The sequence below is a fragment of the Pteronotus mesoamericanus genome, unplaced genomic scaffold (genome assembly GCF_021234165.1).
Source record: "Pteronotus mesoamericanus isolate MK-2021 breed Mesoamerican mustached bat unplaced genomic scaffold, CSHL_Meso_final contig_221, whole genome shotgun sequence".
NCBI classification, from domain to species: domain Eukaryota; kingdom Metazoa; phylum Chordata; class Mammalia; order Chiroptera; family Mormoopidae; genus Pteronotus; species Pteronotus mesoamericanus.
The window spans coordinates 18,532,104-18,558,728 of NW_026555092.1; the positions used below are offsets into that span (position 1 = coordinate 18,532,104).

General features: G+C 44.3%; 1 protein-coding gene across 10 annotated transcripts in view; it reads right to left on the minus strand.

The window, feature by feature from the left end:
* Nucleotides 1-19,806, minus strand: part of ERI3 (ERI1 exoribonuclease family member 3) — a 122,156-nt gene extending 102,350 nt beyond the window's left edge. For 4 of the 10 annotated variants that reach the window (XM_054572109.1, XM_054572112.1, XM_054572110.1 and 1 more), the window contains exons 1-3: nucleotides 19,406-19,677; nucleotides 17,315-17,390; nucleotides 5,492-5,769 (exon numbers count right to left, since the gene is read on the minus strand). In XM_054572109.1, coding sequence (XP_054428084.1) covers nucleotides 5,492-5,769; nucleotides 17,315-17,390; nucleotides 19,406-19,615 — 564 coding nt within the window. In that variant the 5' untranslated portion in view covers nucleotides 19,616-19,677. Of the gene's footprint in view, nucleotides 1-5,491; nucleotides 5,770-17,314; nucleotides 17,411-19,405; nucleotides 19,678-19,773 lie in introns of those variants that run through there. The other 6 variants (XM_054572114.1, XM_054572116.1, XM_054572113.1 and 3 more) reach the window with 6 other exon arrangements.
* Nucleotides 19,807-26,625: the final 6,819 nt, after the last annotated feature.

The window sequence follows — 26,625 nt, forward strand, 5'->3', positions numbered from 1 at the left end:
ACAGTGAGAATCAGGGGGAGGGGCATCCCTATGAGGGACCACCAGGAAACAGCAGGTGGAGGGGGAGGAGGAAGCACCGCATTTATGGAGGCAGCAACAAAAAGGACAAAAGGGCCTAGTGAGCTGCCTCATTCCCACCACCATCACTGGCCACCAATAGAGGAATTCATTTATAGTGACCCTGAAAAAAGAGATGTGTTAAAGCAGAGATATAACTAAAAAGAAAGGCAATAACTGGTCTGATGGGCAGGGGAAAAATTATTCCAGGAGTCGGGAGCCTGTGCAAGAACACTTACGGCTCACACAGTCATCATAACTCAGCCCCCTCAAGCATTTTGTGCTCTGCTTATGGTGTTAACTTTAATGTCTTAACATATAACACCATCCGCACTAACACAAAATACTACACACGCCAGATGAGGCTGAGTTATAGTTGCTGTGGGAAGCATAACTTTGAATTTCCTGATTTTGGTGCATTTAATCTCAACCATAATGTTACATTAACGTCGGTTTTGCATTTCATTTCCCAGTTTAGAAGAATAGCGTCAGTGCCTTCGCCTGTCTGTACAGAAAAAAGTACAGGCTGACTGGGGCCACAGCCAGACCACAACCCAACAACTGGGCTTTCCTGCTAAAAAGCCTGGCCGACCCCTCCCATTTGGAGGAGCTGCAGCCAGGACAAGTGAGTGGGGAGGGAAGGGTGGGTCCTTCTTCTAGGAAACTGCCTTTCCATTCACTTGGTATGTGCAGGAATCATGAGCAGAGAGAAGGAAAAGCTGAATACAGAGCAAGAACAATATGTGTGCATTGAGTGAGGGTTATGAAGTAGGGGGATCCCTGCCTTTCAGCCTTGAATGGAGAGGAAGGGAATAAACATAGTTTCATTTGTAGGTATCTTAACCAATTTCCTATAAAGTTTTCAAAAGTGTCTCTTTCACAAAGGACTAATAATGATGTGCCAGCTCTAAGTCATACTGAAACTCTCCCAATGCCTCTCTTCTGTATTATTCCTTCTCAAGTCACCATCCACTCTCCCCGACCCTACCCTTCCAAAATCACCCAGCATCTGGACAATTCTCTATAAAAAAGAAACTCCTTTGCTCATAGTTTTAACTGAAAATGCAGATGGAGTCTCTTCAAGTTTTTCTAAAAAAAAAAAAAAAAAAAAAAAAACCTTGTGGACAAAGATCAAACACTAGAAAAACCCCAACCCCAAAAGTCATCTTTCTCCAAAGTTACAGGCACTTAAATACAGATGAGAAAGGCAACAGTCAGCAGCTGCTGCAGAGCAATGAGAGAAAGGCTAGACCCAGGAGCCTGACGGGGGGCCAGAGGAAACTCGGGGAGGGAGGGCAGGCAGCAGCCAGGGCTTCCAATCCGCTTGTGTGGTGGCCTATACTTCATTTTCTTCACTTATATTTGCTTTGGTCTTTTTTGAACACTGAGGTGTTGAGACAACTGCCCCCAGGTTAAAGATGCACAATTAAAGATCCCACCAAAGCTTTCAGGCTGCTCCCTGGGCCTGGTGGTCACAGCCACCACCATCCGATGCACAGCAGAATGAGCAGCCTGACTTCTGCTAGCAGGGAGAGCCACGATTCTCCCAAGCCATATAAAAACCTCCTTCGATACCAGGAAACAATTCCTAAAGCAGGAAAAGAATCACATTCCTCAAATTTAGAGTCTATAAAGCAGTGTAAACCACCTAAATTAAAATTTAAATGAAAAAAATGTTTTCAAATGGAAAAAGTCTCATATTCAACCCATACCTATTATGTTAATCTAAATCAAAACATGTAAAACAAAATGAGTGCAAAAACCAGAACTTTTACTGGCAAACCTGCCATTCCAGTTTCACCTAGCTGAACAAAGTACAAAAATAAACAGCAAAAATGACGACAAATGGAAAATATCACATTTTACCATGTTTATAACCAATATTGTTACTTACCCAAGTAAAACAGAGCTTACACCTGTTAGTTTTTCATAGTGGCATTCCTTTAGGATAGTCCCAGTAAGTTGATTCAGGGACTTCTGAAAACCAGAGGCAGATGAGAGAATGAACCCAATGCCAAGATTCCAGGTAGGCCCGGGCCCAAAATTTGTTTCTGCCTCCCGTATAACTGAGGGGTACGAAACACTCGCAGAAGAATCAGAAGTGTACTATGCAGAGGTCTTACGTATTGAAAGCTCCTGGTAGCCAGGCATGAGAGGAGCTGGGCTGGTTTTATTCAGTCCTAAGCCCATTCCAAGAGGCATACAGCCATGCCCATAGTCTCTCTGTCAAGTGGACAACCATCAAGGCATTCAGAGAGAGCACTGGGGAAGGGTGACTTAACTGGCACACATTTTCTAGTCTTTTTACTGTCTCTTCAGAAGTTCATCCTCACCCCAAATCTCAATCTTTTCTAATTCCACTTAAATTCATTTCTTTTTGTCCTCATTAAAATGAAGAGCAAGTTATTATCATATTCCTTGGAACAATTACTTCCCATGTGATGAATTTATTTAGTCTGGACAAGAAATCAGTCACTAAAACCAAATTCACTCTCTTTTCTTCCTAAGTCTTATTTTTGTGCTTCTAATGTTTTTTGTTCCTCTTATCCTGAGCTTTTCTAATTTTTCCACTGTCCTTGTTGACCAGACGACCAAAACAGCAGAGGCTCTAATGAGAACCTGAACCATGATGACCTCAGTGGGAGGAAAACGGCCTAACTGGGACTGGTAAGTTCTCCAGTCCATCTTCCAAACTTTCCCCGAATCCTTTCAGGATCTTGCTACCTGCAACCTTTAGGGAAGATTTTTTTCCCCCCCTTTAAGCAGAAGGGATGGGGGCTTTATGTTGCCACTAAGTCTCAAGTCTCTCCTGAGCTACCCATCCCTTTCCCGAGACTGGTTCAATGGGTAGTCCAGCAGAGCTGCCTGGCCCCAAATTCACTTACCTACCTGTTGATCACAGCATTGTAGAAGCTTAATGAAGTAGAGCTGCATTACATTTATCACTTGCCCTAGATCCACTCAAATCCATCACTATGTCACAGCAAGAAGTTAGATTGATCTGACAGGATTTGCTCTTCTTCACAAACCCATGTAAGTTATTACTTAGTACCCTATGCTCTTCTAGCTGTTTGTTGATTGATTATCTGACGATCAGGTCAAGTATCTTCTCTGGAATCACAGTAAACTAACGGGTCTATAATTTCCAAGATCATTCGTATTCCCCTTATAAAGATAGGCAAGACAGCAAATGCTTCTTCCTGAGTTCTCTAAAGCAACAGCTAATGCTTTGCTAATAATGAACCAGGGCAGCCAATTCCTTAAGTGCCCTTGGAATCGCATCATCAGGGTTCATTGATTCTGTAGATAATCTTTAATCAGGCCAGATCCTAGTAAACAGCATGAAGCCCCACCTCAGCCTAAGTCTGAAAGACCTTGGTGTCTAAGTCTGGGAAGGAAGTTGGTGACACAAGTGATTTAAATCTGTACTGCATTATGTCTTCATCATTGCAATAAAGAAATAAAAAGAACAAAAAATAAAAAGAACAATGACCTTGAAAGAGAGATGAAAAGGTGATACTGACAGACCAAATTGAGACAAGAATCAGGCTTCACCTTCAGCAACGTTGGTAGGACCCTCTGTAGAACGAGAGAACGGAGCTACATAATTATCTGAGCTCATAATCTAATTGAAAAGTTGAGAAACATATATAGGCACTTGCCAGGAGGCAGAAAACAGGAAAGGCTGTAAGGGAAGTGCCAAGCAATCCAGAAGGTCAGATTCTCATCAATACATCAATAGGGACATGACGGATTTCAGACTCTATACCAGCAAGGGAAATAATATGGTATATTAGGATATAAATCCCTGATTCCCAGCCTAAGAGAACCTACATAACCAAAATTCCTACCTATCACGCAGGTACACTCATCATAGAATCTCCTGTAGTTCTGGGAGACAGAGAAGAAGACCCTACAGCATGGGCTGAGAAAGTAAATGTGGCTCAGGTGGCTTCCAAGCTCTATTCGCTTTTATACAAATTTCCTTGCCATAGGACATGCTCCTCAATCTGCTTCTGTCTTCCTAGGCCAGGAGGCCTGATTTCAATGCCTCAAAGGCAAACCACTACTTTAAAGGAGAATAGGAAACAGAAGAGGAGAAAGGGGAAGGGAAAGGGGCTGTGGTGTCTGCTTTAGGGATAACAATCTGCTGTTCTAGAGAAAGACCATCTTCCTGGAAGAAAAAAAATCAATCATGAGACATGAACCCAGTTTATCTCTGAATGGATACTCCTCCCTGTCTCCCAAGTGCCTGATGCCATAGTCCTTTTTTCCCCACTTCCCCTTACTATGCCCAGACCAACATATCTATGAATCCCAGAATTACACACTGATGACCCAGGCCCACAGGGAAGAGTTACTGTCCTAGAGCCAGGCACACCCAAGGTCCCCACACAACAATGAACTGCTGCATCAGCTCCCAATCATTCCTCCAAAGCAAACACCAAGCACTCCGAGATCACCTAACATAGGTGCCCCTCTGCTGCTAATCAAGCTTCCTAGTAGCACTACCATAAAAGGCCTCTGAATACAGTTGGTGACTAAGGGGAAAAAAACAAGAAGTAAAAAAATGTCCCTTTCCAACAGACCAACAATTGTACTTGTTCAGGTTATCTAATACTGCATAACAAATCATCCCAAAATTCATTGGCATAAAACATCAATAATCATTTGTTATCTCTCAGTTTCTGTAAGCCAGGAATTCAGGAGTGGCTCAGTTAGCCAGTCTGGCTCAGGTCTGTCCTGAGGATGAAGTAAGATGTCCACTGGGGCTGGAGTTATCTAAAGGCTTGACTGGGACTGGTGGATCCACTTCCAAGATAGCACCAAGGAACATGACTGGCAAGGTGGTACTGGCTTTTAGCTAAGAGCCTCAGTTCCTATACACATGTACCTCTCCACAGGGCTGTTTGAAAGTCCTCATAGCATGGTGGCTGGCTTTTTCCAGAACAAGTGACTCGAAAGAGCAAGTGGGCTGCAATGCTTTTTATGACTTAGCCTCAGAATGTCTCTTACACTATATTGTATTGGTTATACAGGGCTAGCTCTGATTCAGTGTGAGAGGGGATTTATCAAGAGTATGAATCTCAAGGGGCAAGGATTGCTGGGGGACCGCCTCAGAGGCTGACCACAATAGCAACGGTGGGATAAGAGGGAAGGGAAAGGAGAGAGGAACGGTGGGACAAAAGGAAATATTTTGATTTCCAAAGGCTAAGGGCCAGAGAGAAACAATGTGCCCCGTTCTCTCCAGAGACTTCAGGTCTGCCTTATCCTAGCGTGCCTGAACCAAGTCCTGCTTCCTAGGCAGGAACTCCAGATGAATAGCTAAAAGCCAGGAAGACATGAGAAAGTTCCTCTAGGTCCCAGGAAGCAAGACTATCCTCCCTCCCTCCTTACCACCCCACCTTTTCTGAAGCAATGATGCAACAGTTACCTGAGGTTGAATCTGTGGCTTGTCGCACGTGGCCTCAAAGTCCAGCACTAAAAAGTAGTGATACCTCTGGGGAGGGAAGGACACCATTGCCGCCATGGATGCGCCAAAGCCGTGGGCCGCCAGCTTTCTGGTGGATATGGAGCAGAACTCCGGAACACCACAGGGAGAAAATAAGTGGGAGCCCAGCACTTTTCTTGCTCTTGAAAGTAAATATGAAGAAAATCGAGCTGCTCCAGTCTGCAAAGGTGCTAGCATTGAATATCCAGAAGCATCTAAAACTTAGGGGAGGAAAATTTAAAAACAAAACAAAACAAAACAAAAAAACAGAGAGCCTGGGTTACTCCCCTCCCACTGTGGCCCTGTTCCATCTAGTTTTCAGGGATAGTCACACAACATGAACCACTCCCCAGTTTGTTCCTGGGCCCCTTTTCTAAATCACAGTATTCATTACTGAAGTTCAAGACCCTAATTCTGGCCCCTGCAGCATGATGACTGCTTGGGGTCTCCCAGATCATCCTCAAAACAACATGCAACACTGGCCTTCACCTTTAAATGGTGCTCTAAAGTTCAAAAGAGAAGAGAGAAAAATTCTGTGCTCACTTCTCAAGTGGTGAGGTTAACATTAAAGCTAAGGTTCTCAAAGTAACGTGAGGTGACCCAGTTGCACAGTCAGTCCTGGGAGCTAAGGAGACTCAGACAGACAGTGAAAATACCCAAGATTCTCTCCTCAGCTCCATTCCAAATCATCTGTCCCTAGCTTTCCTGTCTGTATCTTGACATCTCCACACACCATCCTTCCTTCTCCAATGTGAAAGCAAACAGAGCCAATCACAGGGGAGCTTCCTCATGATATTCTGCTGATTCCCCAGCCCCCAAGCCAGAAAGTGGCACCCTGGGAGAACGAATAAGGCCTGCAGAGCACAGCTGGCGACAGCCTTAGGCCTTCCCACTTGCTGCTTTTAGACTCGCTCTCTACTACAGGCCTTGAATGACTGCAGGACTTTTTTAAATAGGAAAGAAAAAGAGAAAACCCAGATGTGGCAGTAATGGGAGCATTGCTAAAAGTCTAGTAAATTTCTGAGTGAACATGTGCAAAAAAAAAATCCAAATGACTTTTCAAGTTTTCCCTTTAAATTTGTAGAATGTCTGCTCCTTAGAGGGCTAACAAAATATAAAAATCAAAGCCTAAGTTTTAAATAACTCAAGTTTCCTTTAAAAAAAACCAAAACGGGAACAAAGCAGAAATGTTGTGTTTTCCCCTCTTTTATATCAAATGCTCAAATTCCCTCAAAATCAAACAAATTTCACCACCAGTACAGAAATGGCCATAGTTTATGCCTTTGGAACCCCATTCTTACAGAGCCAAACGCCAAAGGCTTGCTTCTGAAAGGCTGCAAATGGGCACTTGCTCCATGTAAGGTAGAGGCAGAGAACAGTCCGTGAAGTCCGCGCAATAAGGTCCTTACTACCTGAGCGCACATGGGACAATACCAATTATCACTTCTCATCTTGCCTCGTCCATCTCACTGAATGAGCTACAATAGCTTGCCTGTGTATTTATTAAAATATTTGCTAGTGTGCGTTCTCAATTTCCCTATCCCTATAGGCGAGATTCCATGTGGACGCAGTAGAGCTAAGACTGAAAAGTATTTTAAGTTTTTCATGGGTCCTGCATAAGCACAGTGCTTGTTTTCACCAGAGCTTCATGGCCTCTCCAAAAATGCAGCCAAAACTTATCTCAGGATAGAAAAAGGTGGCTTGAGTTTTATTAGGGAATCCCTTGGAAAGCAAATGGGCCAATATCCCTTTGAAAGCTGGAAGCCAAAATAACTCTTCACATCAAACACCCCTGAACAGTACTGAAGCCTTGATGAGAGGGGAGAGAGTGGTCTGCTCAGACTGGGCATTCTAGGTTGGATCAAAGTCCCTCGGGGCCGTGGAACACTTCTTTAACCCCTCGAAAGCAGGTCATGCATACGGACTTCTTAAAGCCTTAATGTTTTCTAACGTGTAAATATAGTGTATTAAGTGTATACAGTCAACCAGAATCCATGTGCCATATGCTACAGGCAATTTAGTGTCATGATTAAAGAGGGCTTCCAAGCTTGAGTCCTGGCTTTCCCACCTATTTGCCATGGCACCATGGGCAAGCTCTGTTCTTCATTAAATGGTAATAACAGTTCCTACTCCATAAGTGAGACTGAAATGAGAGGATACACATAAAGCACTAAGAGCAGTGTCTGGCACATAAGGGCTCAATAAATATTAGTTTACTATTGGGAGACTCCAAGATGGCTGCAGAGTAGGTGGAAGCTGCACTCACCTTCTCCCATTGTCAAACTGGATTTACAAATTTATGGGTCAATATTAGCTTACTATTATTGATCTATAATTTGCTATCTTACTGAGCTATGCCCACCTAGGTAACCTTGATCGCCCATACTTTGGATCTATAAATCCACTTAATGCAAAAGACAACCTCAGAGATTAACATTAATCCTACATCCTAGAATGCTCTAGACCTCTCACATAGAATAAATACTAGTATATGCTCCATCCCCTTCCATGGACGATAATATTGATGGCCTGAGGTCCTCTTGCCTGTAAGCCTTGCTTTTCTCACCTGATTTCACCCACATCAAATAGCTTCTCTTGGTAGGATGTCTTGAGAGCAGACCTCAGGAGACCAGGCCTCCATGTGTCAGCAGTCGCTGGACTCTCTACTTCCCTTGTTTCCAAAAACCAAGTTTAACTCAAGCCAAGAAACAGAGGGTACCTCTTCTCTTCCCTTCCTGAAAAATTCAATCTAATGGCTTTAGAGCCATCAGTTGTGGCAGAGGAAGGTAAGTGTCAACAACAGCTGGAGTGGGGGGAGCATAACTGTCTGGATGCTAATATGAGAGCACAAGTGAGGCGGGCATCCATACAGATGCAGGAAGGTGTGATGTAGCATGTCAGAGCCCATGTGGGGTATGGAAGGCATCCACGGGGCAGGTGGAGGAGTCTAAGGTGGGGAGTCATGGGCAGGGTAAAAAAGGCACTCAAGAAGGGGAGTGAACAGTGACCACAATGGGAGATTACTTACATACAGAAGAATTAATTAAAGAAGGGCATATATTAAGGGTAATGGAAAGCAGGTGTCTCACTATTAGAGGACAGAATTAAAATATGGAAAAAGGAAAAAAATCCATGGTGTCAGATTAGAATTGAAGGTAACAGTGTCAACTCAGTTTCTGATATATAACATATAAAAATAAAACTAGATGCAATTGACTACAGATACAGATATGTGTACACACACATACACAAATATATAAACACATGCATATATATTTTCTAGTTGCCTGCTGAAGGGCCAGGGAGCAGCAACACTCCAATAGTAATGAGCACACATAGCACCCAGTCACCTTCTAAATAACAGTCTCCAGAGCTCTTTGGAGAAATGACTGGTTTCAGAGCTGTGGCAGGGAAAGGACAAGATCAACCTGAAACATCTTGTGCCAGGAAGGAAGGAAATTCTCAATGATAAAAACATATCAAAAGGATGCAGAAGTCAGCTTGAAGGGGATCCCAATGGCAAATAAATAATATTAATAGATTATAATGTGTTGAATAAAAAGGAAACCCATGAGTCCATTAAGAAATAAATAAACTTTAAGGTTGATAAGGGATATTCACATAGTTTCGAAGTACTTCCCCACAGAATGCTTATTATTACAGAGAGTAAGTTTATAATGGGGAAGCCTGGCAGACATCACCTTAATCCACTGAACAAAATGAACTTCATTAATAGGGGGAATCAAAATCATGCACCACAAGATAGGATGCAATGAGAAAAACAAAGCATAATTTCTGTGATATTCCTGTCAAAGATGCATAACCTAAATATAATCAATAGAAAATATAGGACAAACCCTAATTGAGGGACAGCCTATAATCTTCAAAAGTATCAAGGTCATGAAGGTCACGGTAAGTCTAAAGAAGATTAAAGAGACTTGATAGCTAAATGCAATGCACAATTCTGAACTAGATCATTTTGCTACAAAAAACAGTACTGGGACAACTGGTAAAACCTGACCGGGGTTTGAGGATTAGATGGAGGTAACGTTATAAAAATTTCCTAGTTTTAATAGTTGCATTTTGGTTATGCAGGAAAATGTCCTTGTGTGTACGAAATACATGAAAAATATTCAGGATGATGGGGCGTTAGGTTGGCAACATAACTCTCAAATGGTTCAAAAAAAATTCTTTGTATTAAACTTCCAACTTTTATGTAAATATGGACTATTTCAAACTTTTAAAAAATTATCTTTTAATCCATATGCAATGTGGCTTAAAAAAAGAAAAAAGAATGCTAGTTAGTGTGGCTCAGTTCGTTGGAGCGTCATCCCGTAACCAAAAGGTTGAGGGTTTGATTCCCAGTCAGGGCAGAGAACTATGTTGCAGGTTTGATCCCTGGTCCAGGTGCCTAAGATCCCCAGCCTGGGTGTTTAGTCGCCAGTCCAGGTGCTATGGGAGGCAACCAACTGATGCTTCTCTCTCACATCAATGTTTGTCTCTCTCTCCCTTCCTTTCTCTCTAAAAGCAAAGAAAAGAAAATGAAGGAAGGGAGGGAGGGAAAAGAAAAAAGAAACCGAGAGGTATGTGGGGGAGAATGTAGGCTGCATGCTCCCTTCTGGCAGGGAGGCTGGTGAGTTTCCAAGTCGGCCCTCAATTGGTGAGCACCCACTGCACACTCCTGCCATCATTACAGCCTTCTCCGGAAACACCCCTACCCTCACTGCAGTGGAGCTTCACCTGCCCTTGTTACCTTCGACATCTTCGGAGTTTCTCTTTTCTACTGACACCTTTACACTTTAGTCACAAGTTTGCAGAAAATAAGTATAGAGCTCACATTACCAACTGGGACTTGCAGTATCCCAGTTGAGGGGCAGGACACAAAAGAAACAGTTTATGATTCTGTGCATTTCTGCACAAAATCTTTCATCAGAGACCAAGACTTACACACATTTATTCTCAGATACTCTTTTCTTTCTCCTAATACATTAGTGGTAGTAAGTAGCCAATGGCAAGGACGAAAATGAATGATTCTCTCCTCAAAATGAAGGGACCAGCCCCCCAGGGGCAGGGGAGGGGTAAACAGGGACTGCCACAGGGCCAGCCTGATTTGGAGAAACAGGCCTGAGCCACAGCCCCTGGAGGATGGTCTCTGTGCAGAGTATTTACACAACAGACACCAATGGCTCCTCTGCAGCCATTACTGTCGGTCAGGTAAATAACGCATGTGCCAAAACACACATTTAATGAGGGAAATAATATGCCTTTATAAAAAGCCTCAATCTGTATTTACCTGAGAGACCGGAGAAGCACCAAATCACCAGATTAGTGGAACCACAGAGGAGTCATTCTGGTGTCTTGGGTAAATAGACATTTTATAGCCTTCCATTACTGGAGAGGGGAAGGGAGGGTGAAGGGAGGGGGGGCCATCCTTTAATATCCACATACACAGGCCAGGGGAGCATGGGGGATGGAAAAGAGAGAAGTCCACCATGAAATATGGGACCTGTGATCTACTCCCACCCAATCTCCCCAAACATGTATTCTTGGGATCTGGAGGAGAGGGGAGGATATGGGTTTATGCATCCCTGGATTCAATCCATTCCATTAAAAGCCACACTGGGAGGCAGGGGATTCCAGAGAAACTCCAAAGCACCAGAGGCTGATTCTGAGTGCAGCTGACTAGAAACATCTGGGTCAGCCGCAGCTTCCCCAGTTCCAAGTCTGGGAGCAAGTCCCTGTCCTTACCTGACCTGTAGTACCACAACTGGTCTGGCACCTGAGTCACAGATGTATCAACAGGGAATACAGTAACACCTGTCTGGAACTCACTTGATCACAGGCTCTATCGTAGGCAGCTAAAATAGCCTGGGAAAAATGTAAATAAACTGCATGTCTTCAAAAGTCATAACTTTGCATCTAATGAATGCATCCTTACTGCCAGAGCACTTTCTATGAAAATCAGACTGTCAAAGGTGAAAGAAAACCTAAAAGGTGATACAGTCCAGCCAGCCAGTGAAAATGAGCCCCAGAAAGGGAAACAGACTGCACAAAGTTCACAGAGCAAGTAAGTGTAAGAAAAGAACCCAGGACTCCCAACTCCTAGTTCAGGGCCTTGGGCCACACTGCCCCAACACAAGGCCTCATCACCTGTTCCCCAAGCTTTTAATGAAATCTCACAGTAGAGGCCAAGCGCCTGAGATCTAGGTCTGAAAGGCAGAGGTTGAGACAACATAGTCTGACATGCCCTGGAACCTCTATACAACTTCCCCATGGTCCCAAAGTGGAATGGAAGAAGGACCTGTAATGCTAGATCCTCAACTCAAGAAAACATCCTTCTCTCTATAACCTGTTACTCCCTTGGCTTGTATCTACAAGCTGTTTCTGCTCCAACGCAGGGCTAGGAAAAGCTCACCCAGCATCAGAAGTAGCTGCTAATCCCAAACTTTCAGCAGAGGTAAAGTCACTAAAGACCTTTAGAAACACCAAATTCTGGTGGCAACATCACAGGCCACATGAGGTTCACTCTTCCCCTGCCTGTCTCGGCAGGCCAAGTCAGCACACAAAAAGAAGTGACCATGATTTGCCTGCTGTTTGCTAACCCATCAGCCACACCCGGTAGCTTGGGCAAACTCGGCAGAGGGAAACACTTCTTTGCCAAATCCTGAACATCAGTTGTAACCCTATTGTCCAAAAGAAGGGGCAAAGGTTTATTTCTTAATATACGATAAACAGGACAGAAATGGATGAAGGGCAGGGTATGGTACTCATCCCGTTAAGCACTTCCCACACTCGTAGACAGCATCTGACCCCAAAACCTTCTATACCCCTGTTTACGAGATGGAGAACTGATATAAAAACAAGGAGTCATACAGATAGTTGTCAAAATGTTGGCATTAGCCAAGCTTAGGTTCAAATCCTGACTCCACCATACATTCTTTGTAATAATAGCTGTAATAATACCTATCCCTTTGGGGCTCAATTTAGTCATACAATGTATATAAAGTGCTTTGTACAATAGTAGTGGTCCATAAAAGAGAGCTGTTATTGTTAATACAGGATAAGGAGGAAAGAAGAACATTTTCTGAAAATCTATAAGCCAGGCACACTATTAGGAATTTACATATTTCATCTCATTCAATCCTCTCACCTATCAAGATAAACTGGTAACAGTATTAGCATTTTACATATTAGAAAACTAAGGCTCAGAGGCACTCAGTTCTTTGGGGTCCAGTTCTCCTCTCCCATGTCTGAGGGCCCACATTTTCCTATTGGGTTGATTCCCCTCTCAACCATAAGGCTAACAATGCACATCAACTTCAGTTTTTCTTTTGAGGTAAGGTGTGACTCTAACCAAAAGTAACTCAACCACAAGCAATAATTAAGTAAGTTTGTCCAATTCATCCAAATATGTTATTATAACATTTTTTAAAAATATGTAAACAAGAAAAGCAAAGTGTAGCCCTGAGTACATAAAAGGAGAAACAGGAAGAGGTACCCTGGATTAAAACAACTGCATCACAAGAACTCAAAGCCTCTTTTCAAACACAATTCCAGAGGAGCAAATCCAAAGAAACTGGCAGGAGGCAAGGTGACAACCAGCTCTTGCTCAACTCCCCAAGTGTGATGTTTCCTTTTACAAATCCGTGCCTTGGCAAATGCTCCTTCCTCTGTTTTAAATGCAGTTCCATTTTCACCAGACAAATTATTGTTCCTTCTTTTAAATCCAGCTCAAATCTCCTACTTTTGGGAGCTTTCTCTGACACCTCATCATAAAGTTAATTGCTTAAGTGTGATCCAGGAGCAGTTTATCCCTATTTCATAACTTTATTTTACTATATTGTTAAGATTTTTAGTTATCTGTTTTTCCTCCTATCAGTCATTTTCAGGGAGGAGAGGATGGAAGATAGCAGGTATAGTTGTATGTGTGTGCCCATGTGTGTTTAAAAATCATATCTGAGCCCTGGCTAAGGGACTCAGTTGGTTGAGCATTGTCCCATACACAAAAAAACGTTGCAGGTTCGATCTCCAGTCAGGGCATATACCTAGGTTGAGGGTTCAGTCCCCAGTCGGGGTGCATACAGGAGGCAGACAATCGATGTTTCTCTCTCTCCCCAACCTCCCTTCCTCTCTCTGAAATCAATAAGCATTACCTTAGATGAGGATTAAAAAAAAAATCTTATCTGACAATTTCTCTGTCTTGTTTTTGGTTAGACCCTTTAATGCATTTTAAAATTTCAAGTAGCATTAAAGAAAAGCATGATATTAATTTTTTTCATCGAAAAGTGTATGAGTTTTAAAAGTCTGAGAAACACTGAGCTAGACATAGATCCTTAAGAGCAAGGACCACGTTTTATTCATTTCTGTATTCCCAGCACAGGCCCAGGCACAAGTAAGTGAGTAAATGTTTGCTGAAAGAATGTATAAGCCCAAAGTCATGAAGTCAACTGCTCTGGAATCAAAACATGTCAGAGCAAAGCAGGGCCTAAGCACCCTGCAAAGCTGCTTTTCCCTCTCTCCCCTTCCTCCTAAACCACCCCATTCTGTCCTCCCAGTTAGAGAGAGAAAAAGAGAGAAACACTGCCTTGGTGCTGGAATACTATTAAAAGGATTAATTTAGGGACCAGTGTTTGGACTGTCACATCCAATCACTACCCACAGATCTACAGCTTCCCAAATCAAGCTCATGCAAAGAGGAATCAATTGCAAGGACACAGAGGGTCTGAACAGGCATACTAATGGCCTCCTGAGGTGCCAGCGGCCAGCTCTGACACTCCCATAAATTATCTGCCTTTTGATTTTACCTGTAGCTGTGGGGCACAAGGCACAATTTTGAACATATCAAAGCAATCTCTTGCAACCCAAGGCTCCCCCAAGAATGTCCCCAAAGGAGGACAGGCTAAAAACAATGACCCAAAGGGAATCTACTTCCCGGCAGGCCTGTTCCTAGCAGCCAACAATTAAAATCCAACAGGACCAAGTGGATAAAGTGGAACCCAAACCAAGTCTAGCAAATCTGCACAAGGAATGCATCAGAATGCATTTCTGCAGTGACTACACATCTCTCACTCAAAGGAAGAGAAATCACAGCAATAAACTCACACAATTTCATCTGGAGGCAAATCTGCACTAGCTCTCACAATACCCTACAGTATGACCTCAGGCAACACTCTTAACCTCATTGGGCCTCAGTTTCCTCAATGGGTAGCAGGGATAATACTGAATGCTGACCTCCTAACCCACTTCCCAGAGTGGTAGTGAAAAGTAACAGAAGATATTTGAGAGGCACTTTACAAAGATGTAGGTCCACCAGGGTAGCAACACTAATAAATGACCCTAACAGACTGGGAGAAATGACTGGTCACACTTGGGTGAATTTGTTTCGGGTAGCTGCTCTCTCAATTCGCTTCACTGACGGTAGTGGGGCTAAGGTCCACTCTGAAGAAAGTTCTGGATTCTAAATGGGACTCCTGATGTCTGAAAATTTTCCATTATGAAGAGCAGTGCCTTGTTTGAGTTGTCACTGCCTCCTGTCAGCTGACTGCCTCCACCAGGGTCTATGTTTCTACCCTATGGCCACAATTACAATTGTGAGGACCCAATTGTTGCTGACTGCTTTCAGAAATCATTATTCAAATATTATTGTGTAACACACTATTAGTAACAAATGTTATTGTGTAAAAATTCATAATTTTCAAAAATTATTGTGTAAAATACTATTAGTAACAAAAGTTAAAGGCACTGTGCTAAGAGCTTCACGTACATTATCTCATTAAATCCTTAAACCAACCCCATTAAGTTCCATTATCTCCATTTTACAGGAAGTAAAGCTAAACTCAGAGAGGTAAGTCACTTGGACAAGGTCACATAACACTGTTACCAGAAACCTACAGGCTACCCTTCAGCAATGCAAGTACACTGGGGCTTGTAGGAGGAGGAAGACAATTCTTCAGACACTGTACTGCATTTGGTCCTTGTGCCTGACTAGGAGACTTTCCCAAAACCAGAAAAAAGGTCATCAGTTTGTCACAAGCAAGGACAGACTAAGTAGGACATATAATGAGGACAATTCCTAAAAAGCTTAGGAAAATGGGTCCTCCTCTGTGTGCATAGTTCAAGAAGTTCAAAGCAACAGATATTAAGCTATGAGCCCTAAGACCAAGATCCCTTCCAGGCCTCCATTTATTCCCTACTTCTTTAAATAGTAAAGGCTTCCCAAAGTCTTTTCATTCAGTCAGCACCAACTTTCCCTTCCTACATCTTTTCTAGTGTATGAAATAGGAACTGGTATTGCCAACGTCTTTAAGCTCCAGGGAATTCTGGTGTTCTGAACCAGAACATCTGGGGTAGGTGTTCTGGAAATTAGTAAAAAGAACAAGTATACACATATATGCAGAGATTGACTTATACTCAATCTTTAAGTGTCAAAATACTGCCTCAAAGAGGGAAATATAAAATGCTACTCATGTAACTGCCACAGCCTCCTTACTGGTCTCTCTGCTCTAGTATTGTCCCCTTCAATCCATTCTTAACACTGAAATCAGAGCAAACTTTCTGAAACACAAATCTATTATCAGTCCATGGCTCAACACCTTTTCATGGACCCTTAATGCTCTTACAGGAGTCTGATCCAGGGGCTGGCAAACTATGGTCTGCGGGCTAAATCGAGCTGCCACTGTTTTTATAAAGTTTACTGGAACATAGCCATGCTTGCTCATTTTCTTACTATGGCTGCTTTCATGCTGTAACAGCAGAGTTGAGTAGAGTCGAATAGTTGTGAACAGAGACCCATGAAACCTAAATATTTACTGGTCCTTTAGAGAAAAATTTGCTGACCTAGTCTAATCATTTTTTCCACCTACAAGGTCCTGGCCTGTTTATCTTTCCTGCTTCATTTCCCACCACATTTTCGTGCCCCCTGCCCAGAGTACTCTTTCAGTTACACTAAACTTCAGTTTTTCAAATTCAACAAAGCTCTGACCTTCACAAATGGTCCCTCATATTTTTATCTACTTCTAGATGAGGGTGTTACTTCCTCATCTGAGGAAGCTTTCCCTGAGCCCACTGGTCTGGGTGAGGGACCCTTCTGAATACTCTCAAAGCATCTACTGTTACTTTCTTATAGCACCCTCCAAGTATATTATAATTGCTTGTTTACTATCTTATCTGTCTCCCCCATGAATTTGTAAGCTCTTTGGTGTCAAGGACAGCAGCTTATTTACCGCAACAAACCCAGGACCTAGCAAAGTGCCTGGCCCTTTATTAAAGAAACAGCCTGAGATCCTGGATATCAATCATCAGAGTCCACCTTTTAGCCAGCCCCCTATCCTTATAAAATGAAGACAGGCCGGGATTAACCATCTACCCAGAGGTGACTCACAAACCAAATTAAACCAAGATCCCTAAGGTCTTGGTCAAATGTATGATCAAAAGCCAAATGAATGTGTTCCTTCCTACTGTCTGAAGATGTCTATTTCTCAGAATAAAGAACTATCCCACCTCTATTAAACCTTTCTGAACCTAAAGTAGGTATTCATGCAATGCCCACAAAGAAATCATGACAGAACTTGAAAGTCTGGATACCCCACCTCCAACTCTCACACTTTATATACTTTGGGTAATTTCAATGGCCTTTGAGCATATGGTGTATTGTCAGAAAAAGCTACAGAAAAATACAATCTGCACCAACCCTGACCCCTCACCCGCCAAGCCCAAACTCATAAGGAAGAAGCCAAGCCAAACTTGACCATGCAGCAGGATTCTCACCTCTCCTTACTTCGAAGATGCCAAGGCTGGCAGCGGGGGATGCTGAAGGTTCTGTGAGAGCTGGAAAGCCCCAATGCTGTAGATAAATACACATCTCTGCAATAAGTCTATTTTAGTACAAAGGATCAAATCCCCAGGGGGGCTGCTGTTTGAAACAATTTAAGAACCAACGGGTATACTTCAAACTTCTAAACTCAGACTACTTTGGGATAACAGCCATCTATGTGGAAGGACAGTGCCTACACAGAAGTTTCAGAAGCTACTCATACTATGTATCTTTGTAATGATGAATTTCATGTTCTGTAGTAACATACTTTTCTTCTTAAGGAGACTTGTCTCGTAGAAACACTAAATATTTACAATATCTAAGCTTGGACTGAGAAAGAGGGCCATGAAGTGGTGGCTCTCTGGATAATCCCAGAATCCTAGTCTAGTAAAGGAGAGGACACTAATAATGATGACACTATTCAGAGTTTAGGAACTCAGGCCAGGATTGGTGGAGGGGCTGGCTGCCACAAACACACAAGCCATACTGCAAATGGCCACATAAACCAGGAAACCTGCAAGATACTTCCAGGTTTGCCTGAAGTTCTTAGGAAGTCAAAGTAACAAAATCCCAAGTAAAATCATCGATGGACAACTATCATATTTATCACCTAATTAAGATCTTCCAAAGGTCTAGAAGTTGCAGAGGTGCCCTTATAAGCCAGCAATGAATGCCCTTTGCACAAACACCTAGGTTTGGAATCAGTCTATTCCTGTCTACCACTGTTTACACATTAAGACTTTATTCTGCTCAGGTCCCTTGAGAAAGTGCCACTCAGCAACCTACCCCACCACAAACAAAACACTTTCCAAGATGAAAGAATAAAAGCACTTTTATTTGGAATTTTAAGTTGGAAGGAAAGCTCTCAGCCAAGCTCTATGACCTAGCTAGCAGATTATTTACAGGATCTTTGGGCAGGAATTGTTAATGAGCTTTTAATTTGGAGTGCTTAAGTTGCCAAAGTGCTCTGAGCTCCAGTGAAGCACCACAGAATCCATAAAGGAAACCTTATCAATCACTTCCCGGCAGCTTGCTTCTCCCACCTCCCTACCTCTATGAGGAAAGCCAGCCAAGTGGGTTTCTAACCAAGATCTCAGACACACACATTAGTGGTGTCACACTCCAGGTCCCTGTTTATAAATTGGCTTTTAAATGGTAGGGGATTCAAGTATAATATACTTAAGCTTCAGGCATGAACCCACTAAAACAAGGCATGCTGTGTATGATAAAGTCAGAATAAAGCAGAATTTGATGAAGCCAATTTCTGGTAGACTCTACAATCAAAAATCATTCAGCCAATCACAACCTACTATAGTTCAAATAGAGCACAGTCTTTCACCAATGGGATTCGTGTTTTTTCGCCCTTCAGCTGGGGGACTGATAAAAATGTCTCAAAAGAGCTAATGCCATAGAGTGGCCAAACACTTGTAGCAGAGGCAACGATAGGCACCATCAGTTAGCAAAATCCAGCCCTAAGGACAGAATACAAACCCCACAGTGAGGGGCCGCATTCAGCATCTTCCAAGTCAACAAGGAGCCGTTATATTTTGCAAGAACTCAAAGTCAAGCTTCAATCCTAGTTCATGCTTTTTTGTTTTAAGAAAGCACCTGTTGCTGTAACATTCACAGGAAAAGCAAACAGAAAGCTGCCCCCCAGGCCCTTTATTCAGTCCTTCCACCATCACTACCACCACTGCTACAGATTTACAGAGGTAAACTGTGTGTATGTGTGGGTGTTGGGGAGGAAGAAAGAGGATGTTCTATTTTCTATCTCCTTGCTGGGTTTCTATCCTCTCTGGTCAACCCCCTCATCCTCCTCCCTGGTAATCCCATGTAAGAAGTCAGCACCTTTAGTCACCTCACCCAGACTGTCTTGCAGAGCCCTGCCCCGCTCCCTCTCTGCCTGAGCGTTACTCAGGAGATCATGCATCCAGGGTGAGCACATGGGCCAGCACCCAAGCCGCACAAACTGTGCGCGCCGCGACCCGCACCCCGGCATGCATCAACCAGGGCCCAATCTTGGGGGGCCTCTCTGCATCACCCACCCCGGGGTGTTGCCCCCAACTCGGGCCCATCCAAGTCCAGGGGAGAGTAAGGGGAGGGGCAGGTGGCCAGGAGACCAGCCCTCCTTCCCAGGGCCGCCCCCGTCCCCCGTCAGCAGCAGGAGAGGCTGTCGCCATGGCAACGCCCCCTCCTTGGGGCCAGCGCGGCAGGCTCCCTCCAAGTGCAGGCCCCGACGTCTCCCTCGGCCTCATCTGGCGCTCAGGGCAGTTTATGGCGGCGGGCGCGGCCCGCGCCGACTGCGGCGCCGGCCAGGCAGAGGCAGGGCCAGCTCCGCCCGCTCCCCACTGCCCGTTCCCGGCCGCCTCAATAGCGGCAGCCAGCACCACGAGTCCACAACACACCGACTCACCTCCGCGCACTCTGACCCCGGTCGACGCAGCGGATGGGCGGGCGCGGTGGCCAACCGCTGAGCCCGCCATCGACTCATTCGACCAATGGCATGCATGTGGGCGGGGCTGTTTTCCCCGAATGTTCGCTCTCCCGCCGACATGCGCGCTAAGGTGTGTCAAGATGGTGATTCTTCCCAGCCAGCCTTATGGGACTTGTAGTTTTGAGGTTGCACGTACTCAGAAGAGTGAAGGGGGCTTGCTTCCGACTGAGAAAGAAATTAAAAAAAAAAAAAAAACAAAACGAAAACTTTGCAAGGCCTAGAGCGACCCAGGTCCACTTCCCGTTTTCCCACCTTACAGTATATTCATAAGGTGAGTATAGGCTCATAAGGTGACGTTATATTTAGATGACACCTTCTCATGATTTGTTCATTCAACAAGTCGTTATTATCCACTCTTTGTGGTGGGCCAGAGGGGAGAACTGAGAGAAGGTGTGTTTTAGGCTAAGAAGAAAATGCTTAGGTTTTTTGGTCAGATTTGTTAAGGGCCTTCCTAAAAGAAAGAAGGAAATGACTTGTTCAAGTCGGCTGCAGAGGGAACTTAAGGGTTAAAAGGATTCTGGCCTCAACTGTGAAGAGCTTCCAGACAGCCCCTTCCAGTCTTTTCTGTCCGCTGGCGAGAACTCTGTCCAAAGCCAGAGATATGTTTCTTCATCCAGGTTCTGGCTTTCTGGGAAGTCATGGGTACCAGGCTCTGAGTTCGGAAACCACAGCCTTGGCCAAACCAGTGATGGCTTTGACAGCTCTCAAACGGTCAAGAACCATCTCCTGGGCCTAGCTTCAGGCACCAAGTCCTCTGTCTGCTGTCTGCATATTTTCACTTAAGAGAAATGATGCCACTTCTGGGCCATGCCACCTCTGCGAGATCTGACCTTAACATTATGGTTCCCGCTTGAGCTCGGAGTACCTTCCCTAATGCCACATAATGGGTTAGGTGATTCCGCTCTGCACCTATAGAATGTATCACATTGTTTTATAATTGTCTATTTCCTTTTTGTCTTTCCCCAGGGCTGTAAACTCCTTTAAGGTAAGCATTATTTCCATATTGTTCATGCTATGTCAGTGATACCCAGCACAGTACCAGGCAAAAGCAGGCACATAATAAATGTTTGTGGACAAATGAGGTGAATAAACATCAGCAGGGATAGATGTCACTTAACCCAAGGTCAGTAAAATGGAAGCACTTCTGCCTGTATCCCCTAATTCTTGGACCTGGAATTGGGTCTTCCTCGTCCATTAATGTCATCTAAATATTAACCCTAGTTGATCAGTCAGTCAACGTATAATTACAGTGCCTCTACTAAGTGTCAGGCACTGTTTCTGTTGCTGAGGATTCACTGGTGAATAAGACACACAAAGCCCATATCCTCAAAGAGCTTTTAGTTTGGGGAGGGGATGGGTGGAAAGAACAGACAAAAACAAGTAAGTAATTAGATAAATAAAATTAGACAAATAAAAGGCCCTGAAATGGCTTCTCCCATCTCTGGCTTTATCATTCTGAATCTGGCCCGAGAATAGGGCACAGCCAACCATCTTGGCTCTAAGAATGAAGTAAACCTACACTATCTGGGTTAGAGGCGTTTTACAATAGATACACCCTGGGCCACCTCCTGGCAACTGGTTTAAGTGACTTAACAAAAATGAACACTGAGAACAGGGTCCAAAAAGAGGACCTACTTGGTTCTTCTACTGCCCCATCAAACCACCAGGAAAAACAGCAAGATGGCCATCAAAGCTGGGATGTTAATCAGCAATCAGAGGGCAGAAAACCCAGGACCCAAGGACAGCATGGCAGCCCCAAACTTGGCACAGCTGAGAGAACCCAGATTGGATTGGAAACATTTTTATCTGAGCACTGGAAAAATCACTTCTGGCGATCACAGTCCCTGTAAGCTACATAAAACAGCATAGCGCAGTTATGAGGAGTGTGAGCTCAGAGAGAACCTGTTCAGGTTTGAGTCCTGGCTCTATCTATGACCTTAGGCAAGTCACATGCCTCTCTGGGGCTCAGTTTCTTCATCTATAGAGTGGAGGTAATGCTAGTACCTACTGGTTATTAGAATTAAATACAAATATGCTTAACACAGTATCTGGAGTTCAGTAAATATTGGCTATTTCTACTGTTTTTGCCCCTCCCATCCTTCTCTCCAACTCCTCTTCCCACCATGACCACCACCACCCCACCTCCTCACCCCCCATCCTGCTCCCACAGACTTCTCTGCTCCAGGAGCAGTGGGGGCTGGACCTGGCCATGCCTTCTTCGCCCTGCTCTCCCCAGGGCTGTTCCCCTTGAGCCTGAGCCATTCATCTCCCTGGTGACCTGAATCTGAACTAAGAGACGGATGTGGGGTGGCTGAGGCCAGGGTGGTAATGTGCTCCCTTATCTCCGTGCCCCTCACTGGGGCCTAGTTAATTTTCCCTTTGATTTTAATATAGATTTATTGAAAGTTTCAGTTATCAAAACAAACTGCAGCAGCAAATTGGTGTTCTTTGCAGGCCTACAAGTGCCTATAAAGCTGCCATGCTCGGGAACGAATGGCGCTCTCTAGGAGGTCAGTCATGGCAACAGGAAGTCCCTGGGGAAACACACACTGCAGTTTAATATTTTTCTTATTAGCCTTTTTCTTCTTGGCTATCTAAACCTCCCCCTTTAAATCAGAAATCAAATGGAGCCACCTGCCCAGGGAGGCGTTCTTCCCCAAGCTGCTCCACTTCATGCCTTCTCTGTTCCTTCTCTAGCCCTACCCTCCTTGACCCTGCCTTGCCACTGTTCCAGAGAGTTGTCGTTCATGTGCCCCAGGGTGTGGCTCACAGCCCTTTCCCAATTGTGGACGGTTGACTTGGGCTGTCCAACCACTAGTCAGAGTAAAGCATGTCTAGAAAAGATTGGGGTCCCAGGCCTCTTCCAGATCTGGCACTAAGCAGGGGATTTTTCTTTTTTTAAGCAAAAGAGTTATTTTCAATAAGGCAGACAGTCCTGTCAGGATCTATTGAATGCAACAGAACCAAAAAGGAGATGAGGATCCTAGAGACTGTGCAAGTTCCCATTCCAACCCAAGAATTATCTGATTTCATTCTCATATCCCCACTGCCACTCTCCTCTCAATCCCAGCTTGATTTTTGAGACCCTCCATTCTCTGGTCCCAATCGGACTCTCTAAGAACCAGCTTGGTTTCCTGCCTCCAGTAGCTTGCGTAGCTAGAACCACTCACTGCCACCTTCAGATTCAGGAATCAATCCTGCCCCAGGAGGGGATCCATAGCCTGGTAACCATGAGGGCACTATCATCTCTTCTGGGGCTGAGGTGATACCGGGCCACCTGTACATACCACATCCCAATTCCTTGCTCCTCAAAAGTCCATGTGAGTAGCAAGAGCTACCGCCCTTCCTCAGAACTTGGACAAAAACTAAGGGTCCTGACAAGTACATCTGCGTAGCTAGGGTGGTGGAAGGTGCTGAGGTTTAGATTCAAACAGTCCAGGATCTGAATCCTGGCTCTGACACTTAACTGATCCTGTGACTTGGGGAACCTCATTCTGGTTTCATTGCACCTTGCGCTTGCATCTACTCTTGTTTAAGGACTACTCTGTAACAAAATTGTCTCTGTATCTGTTACCTAAAGTAATCTGACATTCTTAAAGAAGAGGACTATCTTAATTATCTTTATATTCCAAGTACATATGTTTGGTGAATAAGCAAATTCGCCTTCTCTGGGCTTGTGTCCTCCCCTATGAAATGGAGGTAATACCTACATAACCAATTAAGTGAAGAAAGCATCTGCCACAGTGCCGATCTGTCTATGGTAGGTACCCAGTGAGTAAAGTTTCCTTCAACATCTTTCTCCTGAGGTTGGTCATTAGCCAGCAGCACTCTCACCTTCTGCCTGTTCCCATGGCAGCGTCAAGTTCAGCTCCCCTTTGTTTCCTGCTGGAGCTTTCCCATCGCTGATCAGATGCCAACATTCACCTTGACCCCTTTGAAGTTGTGCTAACCTCCCTCCTCAAATTGAGAGGCCAGGCTCCCTCAATTTTTTCAAATCCACTCGCAAACTTTTGCCTCCTGATGGCTCTGTTTCTATTCCTTTGACTGTCTGTAGCAGTGTAGGTATTCTCTGCCATGTATACCAGCTGGTGGTACCAGTGAGTTTACATTAACATTACTATATCAGTCTTGGTAATTCTAGGTCCCCACCTGCTCCTATAGAAATACCAGTCTCTTGCAATGTTCCATTAAAAAAATAAAAGCCTCAGTTGTGCCCATAGGTTAGTCCAAGCTACCATGTTCCCCTGGCTTCTGTCGCTAGGTGCACTGTGGATACTGGCCTCTTCTTGATGTGCTCCGTCCTTATGGTGCTGTGACAGTGCAAGAGCACAGCACTTGCTCAGAAAGTAGGATGAAGACTCCCTCCATATCACATGCAGCTAGGGGGACGTGGAGGCCCTCAGCAGGGATGTTTGGGTTCTTCAGTTGTTTCAGAGACAGCTCTTTCCACTTATTCAACAAATCCATTTTCTTCTTCTTGTGCATACCTAATACTAACAGTGTAGCCAAAATATGGTGAGTTTATGTAGGAACCATCATACTGAACCAGAGCCATGATTCGTCTTCAGTCCTTAGTCCTATTTGGAAACTGGCAGACATCTGCTAGACTCCCCTTCCTCTTTCGTGAGGTCTCTCTCAGAATCTCTGCTGGCTCTTCCAGCAATATGGTGCCTGTTGGGTTGTCTATATACCCCCACTCTAGTCTTCTGGTATATACTTGATCCAGTTATGGGCATTGTCCAAATTTATTTGTTTTTCTCTAAGACACTTTTCAGCCCCATGTAAAACAGTGGATTGAATAGATATTTGAATCAGGGGATGTTGCCTAGTGCCTCACACTGGATGTAGCCAAGTGTCAGCTCCAAACGCACTAGGCCCTCGATTACAGTACCTTTTCCCCTCTCAAGATTTAGTAAATAAACTCCTTTTACTGCTTTCCCAGGCTAGAAGGGCCTTTTCCTTACACTGGACTGCTTCCTGGTCTTGACTTGACATTCTAGTCCTGTATACTTGGACTCCAACCTCTGCTGCCAACCTTATTGCCTAGTAGTTTTTCCCCTCCGTCTCTCTTACAGGCCAAAGGGACTAATTATTGGTCATCACAGTGCTTTGTTCCTTTCCGCTTCCAAGCCTTTTCTGGTGGTGTTTTCTCAACTGGGATACCTTTCCCATTCCCCTCTCCACTGCTGAACTCCTGAAGCAATGTGCCCTGCTCCAGGAAGCATTTCCTGATCCCCCAAGTGGCCGTTCCTTTCCCTCCTCTGAGCCCCCAAGTCCTGCACTACACTCACTAGTGCACAGGGTAGGTAGGGGCTTGCTTAACATGCTTAATCTCTAGGCAGCTCCTGACCATAGACCCCAGGATCTGAGAACACTGCGGGGCAGGCAGGGGTGATCGAGCTGCAGCCCACGGGCCGCATGCAGCCCAGGATGGCTGTGAATGTGGCCCAACACAAAATCATAAATTTACTTAAAACATTATGATATTTTTTGTGTGATTACCTGTTTTCCGTGTATTTAATGTGCGGCCCAAGACAGCTCTTCTTCCAGTGTGACACAGAGATGCCAAAAGTTTGGACACCCCTGCAGGGCTTTTAGGAGGGCGTCCAAAGCCTTCAGGGGATCTCCTCCAGCAATTCCAGCACACACTTTTTCTGGGTTATAACTAAGAGCTTGATCCCATTCTTCTCCAAATGTATACTTTTTAAAGGTTTAACAAACATTCCTTGAATACCTGTTTTGTGCTGGGCTCCTTAAAAGCACCAGACAGGAACATGAACAACAGACACAGTCCCTTCCCTCACAGAACTTACACTCTGATGAGGGAGACACACTGGTCACAGAACTAAGTGTCACTGAGAGTGATAACTGGTCACAGAGACCTCTTGCAATGAAGGTTTGAAGATGAGGCATTGATCACAGCTGGAAAGGTTTCTCAGAATATGTGACATTTAAGCTATCTTAAGGGTTGAGTAGGAATTTCCCGGACTTAAGGAGGGGAAGAAAAAGAGTTCAGAGGAGAAGGCATTCCAAACAAAGGGAATAGCATGAGCAAAGGCACGAGGCAAAGAAATGGCCCATGTGTGGATGGGAAGCAACTGAGTACTATTGGAGCAGTAAGTATGACAAAGCGAGTAGTGAGAGAGGAGTTGGAAGAAGTAGGCAAAAGTTAAGTCATGCAGTCTTAAAAGGAAGACTTCGTAATGTGTTTGGACTTGATTTAAACACAATAAAGAACCATGAAAGGGTTTAAACAGGGCAGTGACTAGGTCAGCTCTGTGTTAACGGCAGTGCTACTCAAACTTTCACGTGCATTTCAATCACATGGGGACCTCGTTAAAATACAAACTGTGATTGTGTGGGTCTGGGAAAGGCCTCAGATTCTGCATGTCTAACAAGTTCCCTCGTGTTACTGATGCTGCTAGTCCTCAGATGACTACTGAGGTAGCAAGGTTTTAGATAGTGCGATTTCTCTGGCCCACTTCCCCCAATTGTGTCCGCTCACATCTGCAGGCAGGCACAGAGTATTCTGTTCGCTGAAAATGGTTCAAGGCTGCTGTGGCTCCTGACATGTATTTAGCATCATTATTTTAGAAGCCATTTATTGAATATTTGCTCCATGCCCAGCAAAGTATCAGGTACAGGGGGGCAGGGTGGTGTGTGGAAAAACAAAAGCAAGACATTTTCCTGCCCAAAGTGTTCAGTGTCATCTGTGAAGGGGCAGCTTTCTCTCAGCTGCCCTCTGCCAGACCTGTCATAAACATGGTAAAT